Here is a 15937-nt window from a genome sequence, read left to right as displayed (position 1 = left end):
CAACAGTGTAGTGTGGATTCATGTCCGTCTGCATTCTGTCAGCAATGGCATTGCATACAACTCCTCACTATAAAGCTAAATGCTCCCACATCAGGGTGTGTAAGTGTTTTTGTGTGAGGGATCTTGTGAACTGCTATATACAGTCATTTGAAATTGAATCTCTCTGTATGTGTACAAATTAGAATTGGTCGACAACCGGGCATTCTGCAAAGTTTATATTTCACAGGTGTCTTTTTTTAAATCCAGGGCTCTCAAGCCTCACTCATTTAAGCCATTTATCACGCAACATCTTGTATTTCTCATGCATTTCAACCATTTCTCATGCTGAGAAATAAGGGATAACTTGTCCCACTACATACAATAAATGGACGAGGCACAGGTGTAACAGATGTGGTCTTGCAAGCTTCGTCAGAGGCATATGGGCCAATATTAGCTCCCACTGGGAGTCAAACCTGCCACCTCTCGACTTCCAAGCGCAACCACTACCAACTACACGAACAAAAAGCTAGCAATTTTCTTGACGCGGGTGGCTTAATACATACTTGAGGAGTGAGTTCCACCACACACAGGCTAAACAGGCATACTGAGATTATAGTTTTCTCAAGTTGTCTCAGAGTAATATCTCACGCCAACGTCACCACCATTTTATGACCTGCATAAGTGACTAGAATAGATAATGTGGAGGTTGAACAAGGACTTCAGAGATGAGAATCTCAATTGTGATCTGAGAAATACTAAAAAAGCTACTGAGAAGAACTGTCATCACAAGCTGCATCACAGGCACTGCACTATCTATAATTCCAAGAATTTGTGTGTGCCACCAGTTTTATGACAGGCACTGTGCACTATCTATAGTTTAAGTAACCGTATTTGTGTGTTTCACTGGCATCTTAATCACCGACTGCATCACGGGCACTGTGCACTAGTAAATAACAATAACAGAAATCTATAAACAACACAATACCTCCATGAAACTTTACCACATGAGGGCGCCAGAAGCTCAGATGTCACCCTTTATCAATAGTCTCAAGTTTCTGCAGTTGTCCAGGCCCATTCACCCATGAGTCCCAATGAATCACTTCCTTTTTTTTTTTTACATATTCTCTACCCTACGGAAAAGCACAAATATATACAATGATACATACAGTAGTTGGACACATTGTCCAAACTTTTGGTATGTCCAAACTTTTGACTGGTACTGTATGTTGTAATGGGATAACTGAGAGATTATGGTAAACAGGCTAGTATTTCACCTAAAATGCATACTGTCTTTTTTCTTTACCCCATAGATGAGGTGGTGGAAACATTCTCACTCCTTATATCTTTATATACTCCCACACTGCATTTTGACTGATCTTCATTAATCATCAATTTATCTAATGGTTTTCTGTTCTTAAATTAGGGATGTCTGTAGATACGTTAATCTCAAAATAGCCCACATCCAGACGTTTTTAATACCCAAATCAGAGTCTGATTAAAATAAAAAGACTTCTTCCCCCCAGTTTACCTCCTTGGACATGTTTCAAGAAGAGGGTGATGGCTCAGAAACATAAGATCCAGACAGACAAGTTTAAATACCTCCCTAACAGATTGGAGTATTTAGGATATTCCTATAAGTAGAGCTTTAAGGCCAAAGTGCTGATACCAAGCTAAAGTGGGACACAGTCCTTTGGGTGTGGGGGGGAGGGGGTACTGTATGGGAGCAAGGGGGTGGGAGGGGAATAGTGCACTCATCTTTTGGCTAAAGTGTAAATGACGACACCATTGTAACATCTAGAAACCATAATAAACATGTTCATCTGTGATGCAGCCAATGAAACTTTCGGTGTTCTGTGCATTAGGTTACATGCAAGCAGGCTGCCTGGCTGTCAGGCTGAATGAGGAACCCAAGGTTTGGATCTCGGCAAAAAACAAATAGCAACACATAATTATTTATTGAAATATTGCCCTGCTCCAAATATTACAATGTGACAGAGTGACGTCTGTGGTTGGACCTCATTCTGGTTACAGGCCTGGCCAGGCTCAAAGGTCAAGTTGCAGCTAAGCTGACATGCGTCATTACTACCTGTATCTAATTATTATAATTTATTCATGAATTATGTACATTTATGTCAATGTTGACAGTGTTGCACAGTTCTAACAAGTACTTACTGTACCTTAAATTGTCTCAACATTTTAGTTTTTTTTCCTACTATTGACAAATCAATAAAGTTTGTATTTTGAAGGTGTAATCATCATGCAAAATCCAATTGATATTGATATAAATGTGAATATATTACTGTAATTATGATAGTTGGTGGACAATCCATACTTGTGTTTGTGTGCTTTGATGAAGTTTACTGCATTATCATGTCTGCTGAAAGAGTGTTTGTGTATGATAACAATTGATTTATGTTCCCCTCTGAGACTGAGTGATGGAAAGAAAATGGTTTGCTACAGTTTGAATACCATGTTGTCTGAATGAGAAAATCCTTCACTGTTTACACACTGCATATAAGCTTTAATTCACTCTACATATTAAATGAAAAAGGCTGTCAAGAGCCTTCTACAGATTCCTATAATTCTTCCACTTCTTCTCTCTTCTACTAAATCATATTTTTACATTTATGGGTAAATGCAATAAAGAGGCACTTCCTTTTTTCGTAATATCCTTGCCAGACCCTTGAAGTGTAGCTCATTTTAGAACCACACAACCTTGAGAGTTTCTATCAGTTTCAGAATCCCATGTTACTATTCGAACTGCCTTTAGAGCTACAAGTTCTCAGTAAAACACAAGCGCATTTCATCCAGTTAATTTCTCCAGTGGTCTCCAGAAGGCTTGATCATAAAGGGTAAGCTTCTTGAGCTGCCACATATAAACTTAAAGACTCGCAATGTCAGTGTCACAGTGTCAGTGTCAGTGAAATACAAAGTGACTCCTGTCTACCTACCTTCTTATGATATGTCTGCAATGATGCAATTGTGCTGTTTGTTAGTTTTACATAGCCTGGTGCCACAACAGTTCGTTATAGTATGTCTAGATCAGGCCTGCAGTGCATGAAAATGCAACACCGGGAAGTGTAGTGAAGAAAATGGATTGATAAAGTCCTTATGAGGTGCATATAAGATGAATGAACACTGTGCCAAACATGTACTCATTCATTCCACTACATTTCAGTGTTGAAAAAGAAAACAAAGAAAATGTCTGACAGGTATGTCTGAATTTATATTATTATTCCGATTTTAAGAGCACAAACCATTTGAATAAGTCTGTGTGAAAGACTGTGAGGGGTTAACATTTCTTTGGAAGAAAAGCGTCCTTCTCTGTATTCCTGAGTAGTTTTAGATGGCACTCTTTTGTTCCAGTGTATCTCCTCAGAGCAGTTATTGCCACAGGTGTAATTTAAGCTGCTCCTTTGTATCTTTGAAACAGGTTATGTGCCATTGTCAGTCAGTCAGTCTGTGTACGCCTTGACTATAGCATGAGGGTGGAAGTGAACAGTACCATAAAGGCTTTGAAAATAGATTATGAATTTTTGTTTTGTTGCTTCTGTTGCTGCTGAACAACATGTCATTTGTAGGAGTGGCAACAGCTTTTTTTGGGAGGGCAAATCTTTGTCAGTGTTTGGAAACATGGGAGGCCTAGCTTTGTAAGGCAGTGGTGCTCTTCGTTTAACCTCATCTTAACTGTGTTGTGTGATAGAGAATTACAGTGGATTACCCCTGCTGGGAGTTGTAGTGATTATACTGCGTACAGTTGTTGAACAGTCACTACAAAAGGACTAGCCCGGTGTGTGATGCAGGGTTTTCCTATTGGAAATATTTCACTCTCTCTCTCTGTCTGTCTCTTTCTATATCTGTCACTCACTCTTTTTATTTCTCTTTCCCTGGCTTTTGTTCCTTGTCCTCTCCCTCACTGTGCTCACAAAGGCAGCAGCCGAGCATGTCTCAGGCTAAGTCTGTTGGTAGGATACAATACAAATTTTGCCCTCATTCATTTTTAACCTGATTCAGCGTATTTAGTAACTAACTGTTAAAATAAAGAGGTGTGCTACGGTAAGAGATGCTAAAGAAGAAGTATCATTCTTTCAACTTTAGTTAAAGAAGGATTTCTCATTACTGTCACAATATATAGAAATAAAAAAGCTTATACAAATAGCTTCCATATTTCATTGTGATCTGGAGTGAAGTAAATGTACATGGCTGTGCTTCTTTGTAGCACCATTGAGTAAACCTGTTGATTAGGTTAGATTAGGAGGCCCCCTACCTCTGTGAAGACAAGGGAGTTGTCAATAGAGGGTTAAACAGGTCATAGAACATATGGCATGTCTTGCCGAACACAAACCTCATTAATCCAAATTATTATCTCAGTTGTCAAGATTGGTCATGATTAGAACCACTTCTGATACCAGTGTGTGTGCCATTCTCTTACAACGTTGACTGTAATTGGAAGGAAAGTTTGTTTTCACAATATTGGATGTAACTATCAGAACTCCATTGTGAGACATAAGATGATTTGACAAGAAAAAATCCCAGGATCAAAATTCCTAGTGAAATCCCTATGCAAGACTACCAAGCTTAGCAATTTATTTTCCCTCACTAATAGATGAAAACGACTCTCTACAAAGTCTGGTCCAAGAATAGCTGTCTTGGCTGTACGGGAAATGGAAGAACAATAATTGCAAACACAAAATGAATTCATGTTCATGCAGAATACATTAACATTAATGTATGCAATTGTTTTTCATTGACCATCGCCTATTCCCTCAACATGAATTTAAGTTGTTGAAGTCAATGTTAAAAGCCATGTCGGTAGGTGCCAACGAACATTAGAATGAAAAGAACATTTCTGAAGAGAAGCTAAAATATTAGACATTAATATCAACAAGATTATTACATGGTTCTCTGTCTCTGTTGAATGAACAGGTACTGTGTGAATGCCAAGAGTGCCTTTACCTGTCAAGTAAAGGAATGATGATAGAAATGTGTAACAGATGTCGGTATCAAGTCAATTCTTGTGAGACAACAGTTACAGTACCATTTTACCATCTTTCAAATAGCTTGAGATTTTACCCCCATTTATTTGCTCCAATTGAACCGATTTGGATTTGATTTGATTTCCTGGAAATTGTTTGTAAGACCCATTGATTTCTATCCAGGCATTAAATGTGTTTAGAGGAGACCTCCGGTTTCCTGCTTTGATTGATGGAAGCATAATGAAATGTCCGCTATCAGTCAAGCCCACTGTACAACACACAATCAGACTGCAGGGGAAAGGCTGTGGTTTTGGACACTGTGTTCTCTACAATCATGTTGCGTCTGATGTTGATGTAATCATGATGTTTATGATATAACTATTGGTCTGTACTTTCTTCTTTTTTATGAAATTCCAGTCATTGTTATGTTTGTTTTCTTATTGTGACTCATATCAAAGATCACAATAGACGTGTGTGTCCAACGATTAAAGAGCTACTCTAGATGCAGAACAGGCAGTAAACGATTAGGACTTCTAATGTGTCTTGCTAACAGGGATGCCAAAAAGTACAAAACGAGACTAGTCCTGAAGGGATGTGCGTGAAACTTGTATGAATTCATCAACTCTTCAGAGATGGCACAAATAAAGAAACATAATTAATCAGTTTGTTTATTTAAAAGGGACCAAAGACAACAACAGACACAAAATGTGTTTGCTGAGTTTTGACTAAATCTACTGTAAAAAGCACTTTTTAGTATCCATCCAAAGGGATCCATGGCCCTGGGGAAGGGCTACTGTTCTTGGACCTATCTGTGGGTTGAATAATGACCCTTTCAGAAATGATGTAACCTCTTTTTTTTGATAGAGTGGAAGAGACTAAGTCTGCACTTGCTCTGTGGGGTGCAGCCGATAAGTGTAGCTGCTTTGCTTTTGCCATCTGATCCAAGGATGTACTGCTGTGCCAGGAGTGATACAGGCACCGGCCGTACCCATTTAGCTTTAAAAACGACAACTCAGCACTACCTTTCACGTTAATATTCCTTAAACCGTTCCTGCTTTGATCATTGTAGTCGTTTGTGTTCTCTTTACATGATACATCTTTATGTTTGTATCCACTTGGCTCAAGTATCAAATCAGCACCTTTGGTATTTGGGGGGGCTTGGGCGGGGGGTTGTTTTAAATAACCCCTGGCTCTGTGCTAATTAAATGAAATAAGATCCTTATCTCAGGGAGACAATAAAAACATACTTTTTAAAAATTAAGACATGGCTATGTACAGCTTGTGAATTCATCACATGATAGCTTGGCCTGTGTCTTGTAACTCACAAGAAATGCTTCAGAGAGAAAAGAACATAACAACCAATATTTTCAAATGTATTTTAGAGGGTCTCTCCATTAACACGTTGATACACGTATACATACACATCAACAGTATGCCTTCTGAATTCTTGACAATCTGTGGTGTTACATTTGCAATGCCAGACTTCTTCAGGTATAAAAATTCAAGACAGCCCTTTTCTGTAGAACGGCCATTGTTGAGCAGCGAGAGGCCACTGTGCTGTATGCACAAGCTGTTTCCCAGGCTTGGGGCTCAGCAACACAGCTTGAGAAGCACAGGTCTCCTTCAGTCGCTCCCTTTTTAGCCCCCTTTTTTACCTTTCTCAAACAATCGCTCCTTTCCCACTCCAAACAGTCTCCCCCTCCCAAAACACTCTGTGAATAAAGTTAGTGCAACATGCGGCCCTTAAACCCACCCCAAGACTGCTGCCTGGCGGCCATACTCTCAGAATTGTTTGTTAATAGTCCAATTAGATAATTGCCATCTTTCACTCCTTTTCCTCTCTGTTTCCCATAAAGGAATGAATGGTGCTTAGGGAGGGGGGCAGTCTGAAGAGGGCTTCTGGGCCAGCAAGGTGACGAGAAGGGCCGGAGAATGCTCCTTGCACAAGGCCATTGGTTTGAATTGAATCATTGTAGCCTAATCAATGGTCTTATTGGATTACTGGCCACTGATGTGGCCTGAGATATTGTTGAGCTGACAATGAAAATAGCTAAGAGTTGGTGGGCGGATGAGTAGCGGGGTGGAAGGAGAAGGTGGGGGCCCATTCCAAGGGTGTGTGTGCAAAAGAGAGACAGAGAGAACGAGAGAGTGAAGGGACTAATTGACTAGTTTTGTCCCTCTTTTGTGTTTCTCAGATTTGGAGGTTAAAATTATGAGTGCTGCAGACTCTCTGCTGCGTATATATTCATTGTGTGGACGCACCACTAATGACAGGGACCTGTTTGGGTTGCTCGCCATATACGTTGCTTGCTGTGAAGAGTGATGTGGGACAACACTGGGAACTTTAACACAGTTCCCATATACCAGAGACAAGGTGTCAATTGAGCATCAGTGCTGTTCCAATTTCGAAACAGGGTGGATTTTTTTTTTTGCATCCTCTATCTCTCCGCCTCTCCAGTATTCTCTCTCTCTGTCTAGCTTTCTCTCTCCCTCTCTCCCTCTCTCCCTCTCTCCCTCTCTCTCTCTCTCTCTCTCTCTCTCTCTCTCTCTCTCTCTCTCTCTCTCTCTCTCTCTCTCTCTCTCTCTCTCTCTCTCTCTCTCTCTCTCTCTCTCTCTCTCTCTCCACTTGCCTATGATAGCACAGTAGCGGCGAAAGCTGTATGTTGCAGAGAGCTGGCGATTGGTGAACGAGCCAAACGTAAACGTGATTAAAGTTAGCCGTCGTGGCCGGGGGGGACCAGGTCCCGTGTGAAAAGTCAGGAGAAAATGGCTGTCCATGTTTTTTAGATGGAAGAATGAAGTATTTGGGAACTTTTTTCTGGTCTGGAAGTGTCAAATCCCTGTGATTGTGTGTGTGAGTTCGAGGAGGCTTTTTTTGCAAGGCAAGACCAATCATTTGTCTTGATTCTCTGGGCTGAGAGCTGGCTGACAGAGGGGGACGGAGCGAGTGAACCCCTCCATTAAGACCTGATCTATTTCCCCAAACAATTTAGTGTATTCATGAGGTTACGCAAATGTGGAGGCAGCAAAATTACCGTAATCAATTGAAACAGCGACCGTGCGTCTGTCCATGGCTCTGATTATTTGGAGATCATCTATCAGGCTGATGTGTATGTAACAAGGCGAAGGGGCATTAAATCTCTGTTGAGTTTCACCGTCAAGTCCATGATCATTGGGCAAGTGAGTTTGGACAACCATAATAGGGCACCATAGTCCGGCGAGGCAAGTGTTCTCTCAACATTAGGTAGCCGACTCAGCCATCTGAAAGGTGCCGTTTTGAAACAAAACACCACAGTTCAGATAACTCAACGCTCAATCCTCTCAGTAATCTTATTTTTACACCTGACAAAGAAAAAAAGAAGGTGAAGAAGAAAAGAAGTCCCAGAGGATAAGTGAGTATGGAGGTCAGATACAATCAAGATACGGATGCTGGGATGGTGCTGAAAAACGGACTAAAGGAGGGAAAAGATGGCAAGGAGTCCCAGGGAAGCCTGTCCAAAACGTTTCTCAAGGAGCAGCAAGAGTCTTTCTCCCCGTCTGGGCCAGTGGAAAACTGTGAGAAAAACCGGGGAAGCTCGGGAGACCCGGACTACTGTCGGAGGATACTGGTTCGAGGTAAGGGGATTTCTAACGTTAGCTGTGTTTTCCGATATGCTCATTCATTGATTAAGCTCTTACTGTATTACAGGCGTTAATGTTATGTCTGTATGAAGTGTGATGTCAGATGAGTAAGCACAGAAATAATTTTCTTCACGATTTACTGTACAATAAAATAGTATAATTCATTCAAGATTATTTGTTGACCAAATGGAAAAATCTTGCCAAATCCCCGTTAGAACTCTACTTCGATGTTTTTTTATTTCATTTTAAATGTTGTGTCTTTTACATAATCAGAACCGCTCAGGAAAATTAGGCAGTATTGCTTGTCTATGTGCTTTCATCTCGCTTCCAGCTTCCGGGGCATTCTTGGGTGAGAGTGCAACTTCAATTCAACAAAAAAAAAAACACTTATCCTTATGCATGGTTGTGTATTAATTATCTAAGTATGTTTTACTTTATTTGTATAAAAATCATTCTGAATGAGCTGAATGACAGAGATTTTGCATTATTTACTCTTAATACATTCTTAATCATGGTTTAGTCTATATTCAGCTCTGTCAAAGTATTTTTATGTTTAATGTTGCTTGCAATTGAAATGATACAATGTTCAAATCTCTTAGAGGCTGCGTGTAATTAGTTGAAATGTAACATGGTTCAGAATACGTATTGTTTTTCTGAACATTTGATTTTCTAAAAGAAAGGAAATTGTTTAGGAAAATAAAAGTCAAGTTTTACAGATAATTTGATCATTATCGTGTAGGTTTTTACATACATTTACTCTAATTTACTAAATTCAGACTGTAATATACAAACTAGAATATCAAAGGATGTGTAGTAGCCTATAATGTTTCTAAATATGTTGCAAGGTTGATTCTGTGCAAATACAAAAAAATATTTTTGACCCTAAGAAGAAATAGCAAATGTGGAGCAATAAAATGTGTATAGTTATAAAATGAGATTGTCTAAATGAAGTCTAGAATGTAGACAACAAATCATCTGCAGGGGGAGGCAATGGGAAAAAAGGACAACTTTATTTATTTTATTCTCAGATTGTCAAACATGAGAATTGTATGAAAGTATGGACTTATTTTTGCTAATTGCATGTAAGTAATTACAGTACCAGTTGAGCACTGATATCAAGCATTGACTGGGCTTTTTTTAGGTTCATGAACAGCTCAGCTTGTATTTAAATCAATTGCAAAATACATTTGTTATGGCCATTTCTCTTACCTCAGCAAACAATACAAATTACACAAGGAATGAATGTTTGTCAGTATCTTGGTTAGTTGGTTAAAGACAGGCTAGTATTTTCATGCTTTGCTGCTTTTGTTTGCTTTGTTCATGAACAGCTCAGTGCAGATTTAAAACAATTGTAAAATCAATTTATTATTGGCCATTTGTTTTACCTTAGCAAACAATACGAATTACACTTTGAATTCATTCTTATGTCCGTTTTTTTGGTTAATTTGTTGAATTCAGAAGAGTTTTTTATGCTTTATTGATAAAGCATGATGACTTACAATAGCAATAAAAGCAAATTAGTGAACAAGAGATTAAATGTATTTTTTTAGGAGTTACACATAGATTTATTTTATATTGTGGCATACTCATTTAGCAGTTCAAACTGCTTTATTTTGAAGAACTTTGTAATTGATTGTTATCAGATCAACCATATCCCCAGTATAGCACATTTTTCATTACACGGAATAATGTATATGGTAACACAATTTTATTAAGATGAATATTGTATATTTTTGTTAAGGATTTGTGATTTTAAATCTTGTGTTTTGTATATTTGCACAGATTTGGTGCCCATAAAGCCTTTAATTGTATAAAAATGGGAAATACGTTTCTTTAAGAACAATGCAATTAACTTAATGGAATTAATTTAATAGTAGGGCAACTAATACAGATTTCCCTTTTGCAGGAGAGTAATTGTCATTAATGGGTTTCCACATCTTATACTAAACTTTAAATATTGTTGAAAACTCTAATGGTGTTCCTTATGACACCATTTTTTTCATTTGTAGAAAACTTAATCTGGATCAAAAACAATTATGTTGAATGTGATTCTTTTGTGATAAGATGCATAGTAGCAAGATGCAATCCCTATATTTTGCCCTCTAACAAGATAATGTCTTGTCCTTTGTGGTAGATGCCAAAGGTTCCATCCGAGAGATCATTCTGCCAAAGGGCCTGGACTTGGACCGGCCAAAACGAACTCGGACCTCCTTTACAGCTGAGCAACTGTACCGGTTGGAGATGGAGTTCCAGAGGTGCCAGTATGTGGTCGGGAGGGAGCGAACAGAACTGGCACGCCAGCTCAATTTGTCTGAAACTCAGGTAAATGCTGGCTGTGTTATGCGATACACAAGGAATCTTCCAAAATACCATTTCATGCAGAAATGCATGATTGACACAAAAAGTATGCTATATTTATGATATATGTTTCATAAACAGGCTATGTTCATAAAACGTTGAAGGTAGTGTGGGATTATTTTTGACTGAACTGATATAATGGATTCACATTATATACAGTATTACATTGTGTATAATTACATTATATTTGCAGTTGATTTGAAATTTTTGGGCCAGGCTTAATCAAACAGCAAAGAACACAACAACAATTCTGAGCATTGTGTTTCAATTAAGTTTCGATATGGACTGCAAATTCACATTTGCATTATTCTATTGAAATTGATAGCTCACTGTATTCCATAACTGTGAAAACTTGTCCTTACTGAAAAAAGGCAGTTTCTAGTTCACAGCCTTGTATTAAGGAGAGAAAAGCTTTTCTACCTCATGCTTAGCTTTGGGGTCAGTGAAAGGTCATGCTGCGCCCACTGAGTGAACTGTATTTGCACTTGTCTGCTTGCTCTCAACGAGACATATCAAACTTAGTCACCCTTCAATGTATAATTCTCACTTCAGGGAAATCCAGTTCAAAGCCTGGGACAGAATGTTTGCATCAAGATATTACTTGTTTATTTTCTCTTGCAAGCTGACTACTGGAACAGTTTGCCTTGTGTATATGTTGATAGTATACGTCATGAATGTTTCAGTAAGATTAAACAAGTGTGACATTGGACAGTTGTCAGGGTTAGTTTCTGTGGGCATAGTACTAGAAACTCCTCGATTTCATACATTTCTGACTCGCAAACAATTGGACAAAAGTCGGAGGTACATTGAATACGCCTCAAGTTCAAAATGTGTGCATTTGTAAGAGTAGAATAATGGGTTCACGTAGACGTTTGTTTTGGGAATCCTGTTATAAAATGGGTCTTGGATATAAAAAAAGACTTCTAATGCAATATTGAATGTTGCACACAGCCATGCTCCTTGATTACATTCAATTTTCAAATGTCTCCTTCATGTCTTGATGAAGTGGCCTCTAATGACAGCATTGTGAAATTAACATTTTGTTCCGTGGTACTCATGGGGTGTTACATTAAGAAATGACTGCCATTTGCTGAAGGGTGCACACCTAATCATCTTTGGTTAACGTTTTGGCTTCAAAGCACATCTTTTCACATAAAATAACACAGTTCATGTTAAATGTCAATGTTTCAAAATTCTGTGGTACACATGAAGATTGCAATTTTTTTGCAAATACATCTGCTCACTCTACATTAGATATGTTTGCAAATACATCTGCTCACTCTACGTTAAATACGTTTGCAAATACATTTTCTCACTCTACGTTAAATACGTTTGCAAATACATTTGCTCACTCTACATTAAATGCAAGATAACTTCAACCAATAAATATCACAAAGATTTCTGTTTCCGTTCAGTAACCCAGCCTGTATACATCTAATATGAACTGTTGAATATGATAATATTATTGGTACTATATCCAAAACAACATGGATGAAAATTCTATATTCAAATGTGATTGAAGTAGTTAGATGGTTGAGGGACAGTCTGACTACTGATTAGGACACATCCACCCTAATCATTGGTCGTCTGAAGCAATCAGGTATGATTGCCCCAGAGTTGATGGGGATGGGAAAAATAAATCAAATAAACAGCAACAAATAGAAAGTCCAATTACCACTTCTGAATGCATTATGAAAATCGGCAAATTTAAATTTGGATCATTTAAATAGCATGTTAGGTGTATGTAAACTGCAGAAAGAATATCCTGAACACGCAAAATTAAAGTGTTTACATTCTTGCCTTTAGCTGCAATTCAATCACTGGCCTCAATGGGAACACGTTCTTCTTCCTGTAGTCTGTATTGTCATTCATTGTTAAATGTATATTCAGAGCCATTTATTTAATATTAACCTATGACTTGAACAACATGGGCAGCTAGACAGCATTTTTATGACTGCTGTCAAAATTCACCACCACTGATGTTTACATTTTGTATAATAAATTAGGAAAAGCTGTGTGTGTATGTGTGTGTGTGTGTGTGTGTGCTCCCTGCAGACACTGAGAGACTGCAAACATTGTAGTGGAGGTTTGATAGTATTCTTGTTTCCATTGGCATGAAGGTGTTGTCATCTTTGCAATTATTGTTTTGTGTACTTGTGTGGCCCGAGGGATATGATTATTTGCAACAACAAAGTAATGATTGCATCTACTGCAAACCACTGAACATCCTATGGATACAGATGTGTCAGAAGTTTCATAAGTACAAAATGTACTTTGTGAAGTTTATCCAATGTTTTTGAGAGGTTATTCATAGTTTTGGACTGTATGTGTCACTCATTCTTGGCAGGTTAAAGTTTGGTTCCAGAACCGACGCACCAAGCAGAAGAAGGACCAGGGCAAGGATTCAGAGCTGCGCTCCGTGGTGTCGGAGACAGCAGCAACATGCAGTGTACTGAGACTCCTGGAGCAGGGACGCCTCCTCACTCCACCAGGGCTGCCGGGCCTCTTGCCCCACTGCGGCAGCAGTACGCTGGGCTCAGCTCTGCGCGGGCCCTCCATGGGCATGGTTAGCAACGGCAGCAGTAGCAGCAGTAGTGGCGGCAGCTCAGGGACGGCTGGCTGCAGCCCCCCCCTGCCTGCAGTGACCAGCTCAGGGACGGTGGCAGGTCTCCAGGGCTCCCCGCCGGCCCATGGCCTGTTCAGTTTTCCTATGCCCTCCCTGCTGGGCAGTGTGGCCACCCGCATCTCCTCTAACCCACTCTCCATGGCTGGATCCCTGGCCGGGAACCTACAGGAACTGTCGGCCCGCTACCTGAGCTCTTCAGCTTTTGAACCTTATTCCCGGACCAATGGCAAAGAGTCCATGGACAAGAAAGTTTTAGAATGATTTCTTTTTTCTCTCAAAATTTTGTCATTTTTTAATTGTTTTGTTGTATCACTAGCTTTTCGTCATTGTTTTTGTCTGTTCACTATTTTGCCTTTCTTTGTTGATTTGTGTTGTAGATGTCGTCCATGTAAATCCAAGTACACATCTGAAACCTCACAAAAGGAGGAAAACAAAGGCATACTCATGCTCATTCTTACAAAAATATGATGATTTTGAAGCTTTTGCACTAAATCCAAGTATCCTCTGTTTTGAATTGTAATGCAAAAATCTAAAATAGTCACTTTTCTTAAGATTATGAGGACTGGGTTAATAACTTTCATTTTGAAAGATGTTATCTTACATTTCAAACATAATGACAATGGACAATTATAGCAACAACAAAAAAATATATATATGTGAATCGACTTTCTTCAGATGATAATTATCAAATAGTTAAAAATATGAAGCTGCTCTGAGAAAAATAACACAAAACAAAGCATTGATTGGTTAGGGATGGTTTAACATGATGGTGCCCTTTTGTGAATGTTGTGTTTCATTATTTGGTAGTTTTGGATGGACTTACGTCATAAATGTGCATTGACAAAGAGAGTTAGCAAGCATTACAGCTTGTGAACTATTGATGACAGGTGGGCTTGGGGAGCTTGAAAGTCCTTATCAAATATGAATTAATGATGGACTAAGTATCAAATTACTTATAACTTCACTAGCAAAGATTTGAATGACATATGACATGAGGAACACAGATCTTTGACTTGTGAACCCGAAATGACATGTGCTGGTGTTTTGCAATATTAAGCAACAATAACAGTCTTTTTTAACGGTTTGTATTCGTTTTCTGTTTTGGGCAAAAACAATCTAAAGAAAAATGTTGTCATAAAGTTTGATAGTTAAATTGTTCTGTGTTAATTGTTTTCTAAATGGCTTTGTGAGGGTTTTCCCCTTTATGATTTTTAACACAGTCTAAGGTTCGTGACATTCATGTCTTAAAGATGCAGTATTCCACTTTTCGTCTGTGATTTTTGTACCAGAGTGGTCATTTCTGATTTTCATGTGTAGGTAAAAGATAGAGAACAGCTTGATTCCCTTGCAGTTGAAAATGTGGAGAGGGGCAGAAAAAAAAAAGGAGCTCTCAACTTCAGTAAGCTGCTTGCAGAGTTGGATATACTAAAAATGGAAATTCCAGGAATATGATGAAACCAGTAGAAGGTTCAGCAATCTTTAAGACAACATGATACCTTTTTCCCTGTATGAAATCTTTTAAGATCCGCAGCCATTGTGAATGGCTTAGAAGGAAAGCATGAGATGACTGCGTGGAATTACTGTAGTATAAAGGAAAGGCAAATGAGAAATGTACCTAAAATTGTTATTTTATTGTAAATTATTCACGTCTGTAATTAATAGATGATTAGTATATCTGCAAAATAATGAATGATGAATGTAATGGAGAGGGTGATAAATCAATCAAAGCTCTTTGGTGCTGTTGTTGTGAAATATCTTGAACTTTGTGAAATGTGTGGTATGAATGTGGATATATATTATATATATGGCTACAAACAAAGCCAAGTGTGTTTTATTCATTTTCTTTTGATACATGTTTCCATTATAATGATCCAGTTGTGATAAACTTCGCTACTGTTATACCTTCTTTGTCAATGTTCTGAAGTGCTTAATTGAATTAGTCATTTTAATTCAAACAAGGCATAATGCTTTATAGAGATGCAATTCATATTTTCTATTGTAAGACCTGTTTTATATTATTATATTTATCATTTTAGGATACTGATGCTCTTTATTTGCATCAAATTCACATCAAATGCTATAGTTTGAAACAAATAGTATTATTAGAGGACACAATTGTTGTCAGAATCAAATCCAATAATGTGATCTAGAACTGTCTTTTGACACACTCTGGAAAGACACCTGTTTAAGAATCCAAGAATCATGCTCCGTGCAAAAAAACATTTTCCTACTGGAATAGATGTAATGCACCATAAAATATATTTTAGAACAGAGCAGAACGGTGATTTCACGTGTTTAAGTCTAAAATATCACTGTTTAAATCCATCAAAACCAAACTTTTTTTAAATCTCTGGAGACAAACCTACAACACATTTTT

The 15937-nt window shown here is 38.3% G+C and overlaps 1 protein-coding gene across 1 annotated transcript; it reads left to right on the top strand.

Annotated features, from left to right (window-relative positions):
* The first annotated feature begins 8215 nt into the window (after nucleotides 1-8215).
* On the top strand, nucleotides 8216-15394 carry vax1 (ventral anterior homeobox 1). The gene is made up of 3 exons (XM_084709880.1): nucleotides 8216-8570; nucleotides 10711-10898; nucleotides 13282-15394. Exons 1-3 carry the CDS (start codon nucleotides 8354-8356, stop codon nucleotides 13819-13821), a joined length of 945 nt encoding a protein of 314 aa, XP_084566006.1. The 5' UTR covers nucleotides 8216-8353; the 3' UTR covers nucleotides 13822-15394.
* Nucleotides 15395-15937: the final 543 nt, after the last annotated feature.

The sequence above is a fragment of the Hypomesus nipponensis genome, chromosome 11 (genome assembly GCF_054491055.1).
Source record: "Hypomesus nipponensis isolate SF chromosome 11, ASM5449105v1, whole genome shotgun sequence".
Taxonomy (NCBI): Eukaryota; Metazoa; Chordata; class Actinopteri; order Osmeriformes; family Osmeridae; genus Hypomesus; species Hypomesus nipponensis.
This window is presented reverse-complemented; position numbering and strand designations above follow the sequence as displayed.

What these genes read in the sequence shown, in the direction of transcription:
- vax1 (XM_084709880.1), top strand. Translation starts at nt 8,354, where the DNA reads ATGGAGGTCAGATACAATCAAGATACGGATGCTGGGATGGTGCTGAAA. An exon ending in TCGGAGGATACTGGTTCGAG is followed by an intron (nt 8,571 to 10,710) that starts GTAAGGGGATTT and finishes CCTTTGTGGTAG; the next exon opens with ATGCCAAAGGTTCCATCCGA. An exon ending in TCAATTTGTCTGAAACTCAG is followed by an intron (nt 10,899 to 13,281) that starts GTAAATGCTGGC and finishes CATTCTTGGCAG; the next exon opens with GTTAAAGTTTGGTTCCAGAA.